At 41.4% G+C, this 6,351-nt stretch overlaps 2 protein-coding genes across 2 annotated transcripts; one reads left to right on the top strand and one right to left on the bottom strand.

Annotated features, from left to right (window-relative positions):
* Positions 1-323: 323 nt before the first annotated feature.
* Positions 324-2,050, bottom strand: LOC126708083 (uncharacterized). The gene is made up of 3 exons (XM_050407905.1): positions 1,045-2,050; positions 584-654; positions 324-350 (listed from the first exon to the last, which is right to left on the bottom strand). Exons 1-3 carry the CDS (start codon positions 2,048-2,050, stop codon positions 324-326), a joined length of 1,104 nt encoding a protein of 367 aa, XP_050263862.1.
* A 1,334-nt stretch (positions 2,051-3,384) lies between these two features.
* LOC126709178 (protein DOWNSTREAM OF FLC-like) lies at positions 3,385-4,715 on the top strand. Its single transcript, XM_050409292.1, has 2 exons — positions 3,385-3,643; positions 4,203-4,715. Exons 1-2 carry the CDS (start codon positions 3,490-3,492, stop codon positions 4,526-4,528), a joined length of 480 nt encoding a protein of 159 aa, XP_050265249.1. The 5' UTR covers positions 3,385-3,489; the 3' UTR covers positions 4,529-4,715.
* Positions 4,716-6,351: the final 1,636 nt, after the last annotated feature.

Raw genomic sequence — 6,351 nt, 5'->3', positions numbered from 1 at the left:
GATTATGGATGACAGCACTTGGAATGCGATTAATCGCATGAACAGCATTAAGAGCAGCTTCACCCCAAAATGGGGCAGGAACTTTGGCAGAAAGAAGAAGAGCACGAACAGTGTCAAGAATATGACGAAGTTTTCTTTCGGCTCGACCATTTTGCTGAGAGGTACCTAGATAAGTTAGATGATGCACAGTGCCATAGGAATGTAACAAAGCTTGAAAAGCATATTGAGTATATTCAAGAGCATTATCAGAACGAAAAGTTTTGATACGTTTGGAGAATTGGGTTTCAACCATTTTGGCAAAGTTGCTGTATATTGGTAAAATTTCAGAACGAGATTTCATAGGAAATATCCTACTATAACGAGAATAATCATCAATAAAGACAACAAAATATCGAGATCCACCAATACTAGCAACAGAAGAAGGTCCCCAAACATCAGAATGAATTAACTCAAAAATACTATTAGAAATGGATTCACTGTTATTAAAAGGCAAAGCTGGTTGTTTTCCTAACTGACATGAAGTACAATCAAAATTGTCTTTGGACACAGAACCCAACAGACCCCTAGAAGCTAACTGTTGTACCCGAGAAGATGATGCATGACCAAGACGAGAATGCCAAAGTGCAAGAGATGATAAGGAAGAAACTGCAGCAGCTGCAGCAGCAACAGAAACAGGAGCAACAGGTGGAAGATGAAGATTGTCCACGGGAAACATACGCCCAACTCTAGGGCCGGTCCCAAGCTCTTGTCCCGTCCTCGGATCCTGCACAATACACCCAGAATAGTCAAAAATAAGGCGATAACCTAATTCAGCTAATTGTCCCACAGAGCACAAATTATAGGATAGGTCAGGTACATGGAAGACTCCAGGAACAGAAAGGTTAGAGGTTGAAACAAAACCTAAACTATTTCCATGCATGGTGGAACCATCAGCTATATGAATATTTAGAGGATGTGGTGCAGGGTCAAGTTTGGAGAATAAGGATGAGTGAGGTGTCATGTGATTGCAGCAGGCAGAATCAAAAAGCCAAGTTTGAGACTTACCGGGTAGAACAGATAGGGCAGTGGAAAGAGATGCATTACCAGCCATACGAACAACCTGAGCTATGATTTCCTGTAGTTCAGTGGGGGAGAGGTTGATAGTGGATCCAGAAAACTGGGACTCAGCTGAGGTGGAAGCCATTGGCGGAGTAGGCTCAGTATTAGCAACAGCAGCAGTAGATTTGTTGCGACGGAAACAAGTCTCAATGGTGTGGCCAGAACGCTTGCAATAGTTGCAGACTTTTTTGTTGGACTGCTTGCGACGATTGTGAGAGCCAGAGGAATCACTTGATTGCTGAGGTTGCTCTATGAGTGGAGTAGATGGAGTAATAGCCAAAACATTGAGTTTATTCTGGGCTTGAAGGGTTGCAAGACGAGCTTCTTCTCTAACTAACTCATTCACAGCAGTATCAAGAGAGGGAGCAGGACTGCGATTTAGAAGCTGACCTCGAATGGGCTCAAAGTCCTTGTGAAGTGACATCAGGAATTCATAGAGGCGAAATTCATCTCTGATGGAAGCATATTGCTGAGCATCCTTTGAACATGCCCAAGTTGGATCAGAAAGCTCAATTTGGTCCCAAATGTAGCGAAGCTGATCATAATAGTCATTGATGGATTGCCCTGGTTCTTGCCTGAGTTGATGCAATTCAACCACTAACTGATATTTCATGGATCCATGAGTAGTGGAGTACCTTCTGGCCAACATATCCCATGCAGATTTTGCATCATCAAAGCTGCCCAACAGATTGGAAATAGAGGGAATGGAAGTGTTTCGAATCCATGTGAGGATCATGTGGTTATGACTATCCCATTCAATCATGCGACCAAGAAAAACAGCATCTTCTTCACTTGCTCCCTTGACAGGAATAGTCATTGCACCAATACAATAATGCCAGAGCATGCGACCCTTAAGAAAATTGCGCATAGCTTGAGACCAAGATAAGTAATTTTTATTCCCCTCCAATACAGTATTGATGGGGCGAGGAACAAAATTATCCTTTTTATCCATTTAGAGACACAATATGCAAAAACAGACAGCAAAAATGAAATCTACGCGAAAAACTGGGTAAGGAGAACCTGGACTGAAAAAGTCAACCCTGGAAAAGTCAACGGTCAACGGTCAACGGCCAGTCAAAGTCAACGGTCAGCCTGAAGTCAACGGTCAAATCCAGATTCAGAAGGTGACGTCAGCGGATGACGCAAGCAGTGACGTCAGCAAGCTGTTAGGGCTGATGTCAGCGATGACGTCAGCGAGGCTGTTGAGGCGCGTGGGGGCGCGTGACTGCGCATGGGGGCGCGTGACGGAGCGTGACGGCGCGTGACGGCGCGTGGAGGCGCGTGAAAAGAAGCTGTGGCGCGTGGTGGCGCGTGTGGCGCGTGATCGGCGGAACAACAACTTTGAGAGGCGCGTGGGGGCGCGTGCAGTCTCCGATGGCGACGAGGCTTCCACGAGTGTGTAGATCGGCGCTGGACGATCTCAGTGGTACCTTCAAAATCGTAATCGGAGCAATAATTGCAGCGGAGCAGTGGTCTGTGCAGTGTGAAACTCCTTAACGACGGCGGCTGCAGGTCCGGAACTCAAGGACGACGGCTGGATGACGTCGGAAGTTCAACGGCGAGAGGCTGCGGCGGCAGTGTGATGGCGGAAGCGTTGTTAAAAAGAAAGCCACACTAATGAAGACAAGACTGCTAAGAAAAGGTCAGAGCAGTGGCTCTGATACCATGTTAGAAATACTGGAAGATTGTATTGTATTACATAATAAGAGAATATACATCAGAGCCTTATATAGGAGGCGTAAGTGTGCGGTACAAGTAAAGTGTTGTACAAGTAAGGTAATTGGGCCTAAAGCCCATAATATAATATAATATACATTAACAATACTAAATAGACATTACTACCTTAAACAGAAATTTGAATATACCAATACTGATCAATTTAATGTTGCCGCGTAGCGTAGCCAATTTTTTGACGCGGCTAAAATCTAAATCATAAATTTAGGCAGGAATTGAATTGATACAGCTGATGATCACATTACTTTTCGTTGCGTAACAGACAATCGGTGTCTCCCATGTGACAGCCGACACCGCCAGCTGCATACTACCATGATTCATGACCCGTGTTCTCTCCTATACACACCACCATTCTATTACAACCGCCACGTGTCCTCACTCACCGCTACAAAACCCACATAAAATGACGTGGCACCATGTGATGAAGACGTACACTTTTCCTTATCCTGCATGCGTACACAGAGAAACACCGCTCACGCGCTTTGATTGCCCCCAAAAAAAATTATCAGCGCTTTCCTTTACTTCACACTAGAGGCCTGTCCTCCTCTTTATTACTCATTTCTTCTCTCACACACTTCTCACTACTAACAAATACACTTTCCCATTTCACAAATTTATTCCTCTCTCTATCTCTCTGAAATCTGAAAAAAACCAAAAATGGCGAAAATAGCGTTGCTCTTTGTGCTGTGTGTGCTTCCAGCTTTGGCTATCGGTAGCCGACCGATGAGCAACCCATTCAACGTGCAAGGGCGCGTGTACTGTGACACCTGCCGTGCCGGTTTCGAAACCTCCGCCACCACCTACATTCCCGGTACTTAAGTTGTTTTCTCATCTTATGTTCTAGTTTTTATGTGTTGCGTTAGTTATGGTTTATATTTATGTAACTGGTGTTGTTGATTTCAATTTTCAAGTGGGTTAGAAAGGGATCTAGTAGTAACCGTTTCTAGATCTGTGACTTTTATTTAGCGGATCTATGAAACTAACTAGCATTATGTGACTCTGTCTCTGTGATGTTTTGTTTTGATCTGTTTGGATCTGATTCTGAATGACGTTGAATTAAGGTGTTGTTTGGATTAGGGGTAGAGAATTGGACACCATATGTTTTTAAAATTAGGCATAGACCTAAAATCCTGTCTAGTATTTTTAATATTTTAATTTTTTTTATTAAAAAAAAAAAAATACTAGTTCAGTTCTCTAAAAACTAAAATTTGGTCAATATAATTACTTAATCAAAACCAATGAATTGGCCCATATTAGCATATCAGTTTGTTCAGTTCACCTTGAATTGATAGTGACTCAAAATATTAGCTTTAGGTTTTCTTTTATTTATGTAGTAGTATAACGCATTTAATTGTTGATCTGATCCATAGGTGCCAAGGTTAGAGTGGAATGCAAAAACAAGAGCACAATGGAACTCGTATACAGCAAGGAGGCAACAACCGACTCGACTGGAACCTACAATATCGAGGTTGATGAGGACCACCAGGACCAGCTTTGTGATGCTATGCTTGTTAGCAGCCCCCAGAGTGACTGTGCAACAGTTTCCCCAGGGCGTGACCGTGCCCGCGTCATTCTCACGGGTCTCAATGGGATTGCATCACAAAAACGTTTTGCTAATGCAATGGGCTTCATGAAGGAGAAGGCATTGTCTGGCTGTGCTCAGGTTCTCAAGCAGTACCAGGAGTACGACGAGTAGATATGATTTTGTGATTTGAGTTCCCCTTTATGTGTCTAGTTATTAAGCTATATATGTTTGGTTTATTCTAGTATCTATTTACTCATGTCTTTATGGATTGTTACCTCAACATTTAGAGGAAGATGATTTCTTTGTGAATTGGACTTTACTAATTAAATTAAACTTGGGTCTTCTTAATCTCTAGAAACTGTAGTGATTCGCTGCTGGTTTCATTAAACTAATATTCCTTATTATGGTTCTGATTACATGCTATACCACATTGCATAGACAAGTAATTCAACCACATTTCACTAGCAAAGTTACTTCCTCACACATTATAGTAGGCCTCATTGATTAAGTTCATCCTCCATTTATGTGAGAAGAATGCTCTTTTCCTTGCTTAAACACCTTTTCTGGAGGGAACCTCGACGAACTATATTTAAGAACCTTGCTCCCCGGCGGTGGGGGATCCTTAATTGATATTTGTGAGGGTGACAAACGTATCAGCCTGATAAGGTCAGGCCACTACTGAGTGTTTTTTGGGTTTGCTATGAATTAAGTTGGTCGTAATGTGTTCATCAACTTCTTTTCTTTCCTGGTTACATGTTCCTTAGGATCAGCTTCAAACTACCAAATTAGGCCGAAAAAATTTGGAACTATATCGAGTTGCAAACAAGTCACCAAACCTTATTGTCTCTTTTATAATTTTATCTAATATTGTACAAGCTGTCATTTTAAATATTTGTAATATTTAATTTTACTAAAGAAATCAATCGATTTGAAATTAAGAGGAGGATTCTACGAAATCGAATGGTGAAACTCGTGCATGTATTAGATTTAGGTTCATGATTCAATGGAAGCAGCAGACTAACAAACCAAGTTGATGATGCTCCGGGAGAGAACTTCCGAATTCACGTAGCTAAATAGTAGCTCACTGCGAGCGGATTGCTCAACTCTACCGTCTGGATTTCATATTTCCCTAAATGATATACCCAGTGAATTGCAATGTGATGCAGCTTTTTCTGCTCCATCTCCCCCACAAGATGATTGCCACTAAGGAGAGTATAAAAATAGCAATGGACAGGGAAGGTTTATTTATTCTTTTCTTTTTTTTTGGGGGGGGGGGGGGGGGGGGGTGGGAGGGGCCCGCCGTGGGGGGCACCCATTCCAACGAGTGTTATTCAAGTCTACGGGTTTGATGCTTTTAGGGTTCTCAAGTTTGTGAGTCTTGCTCCATAAAGTGGGCCTATAAGGCAATTATTGAAGGAGGCGGTATTAATGTTAAATGAATCTTTACAAATGCCATAACAACAATGGAAGTATAGACCTATCAATTTTTAGTGAAACATCAAGTGTTCTCCATCCCTTAGTACATTTCCTCTTCCTACCACTCATATTCTTCTTTACTATTATAGGTCTATATATGGATTATCATTAAGTGTCAGGCAGCTATTTCGTTTAGATAAAGTTGTGTATGTGGTTTCAATAACACAAATTGAGAGAGAAACACGTAAAGAACAACTGACTGAAAGAAAAAGAATAGTGCTTTGTGTAACACTAAAGGAAAAAAGAAAATGTGAATTTTATTTTATTCAAGACACATAAGGAAGATAAATTGGGGGTTTAAGAAGATTCTTTAGGTGTAGAACCACAAAGAGTTAAAGATCTTGCTACCAGGCTATGTGGTAAGGTTGTATTTGTTCCTAGAGATATTATTATGTTTTTCCAATTTATTGGAACTCAGGTTCTGGATATAATTTGAGTGTTGTAATTTCTATTTTCTATTATAATGGATTTGATCGAATTTGCCTCGTAATTTTTTCCTCTACACTTGAGGATTTTCC

The sequence above is a fragment of the Quercus robur genome, chromosome 12 (assembly GCF_932294415.1).
Source record: "Quercus robur chromosome 12, dhQueRobu3.1, whole genome shotgun sequence".
Lineage (NCBI taxonomy): Eukaryota > Viridiplantae > Streptophyta > Magnoliopsida > Fagales > Fagaceae > Quercus > Quercus robur.
This window is presented reverse-complemented; position numbering and strand designations above follow the sequence as displayed.

Coding starts and splice junctions, on each gene's coding strand:
- LOC126708083 (XM_050407905.1), bottom strand. CDS start 2,050: ATGGATAAAAAGGATAATTTTGTTCCTCGCCCCATCAATACTGTATTG. Junction 655..1,044: donor TGCCCTATCTGTTCTACCCG/GTAAGTCTCAAA, acceptor TTGCTGCTGCAG/CTGCTGCAGTTTCTTCCTTA. Junction 351..583: donor GTCATGCATCATCTTCTCGG/GTACAACAGTTA, acceptor TCGTTATAGTAG/GATATTTCCTATGAAATCTC.
- LOC126709178 (XM_050409292.1), top strand. CDS start 3,490: ATGGCGAAAATAGCGTTGCTCTTTGTGCTGTGTGTGCTTCCAGCTTTG. Junction 3,644..4,202: donor CGCCACCACCTACATTCCCG/GTACTTAAGTTG, acceptor TCTGATCCATAG/GTGCCAAGGTTAGAGTGGAA.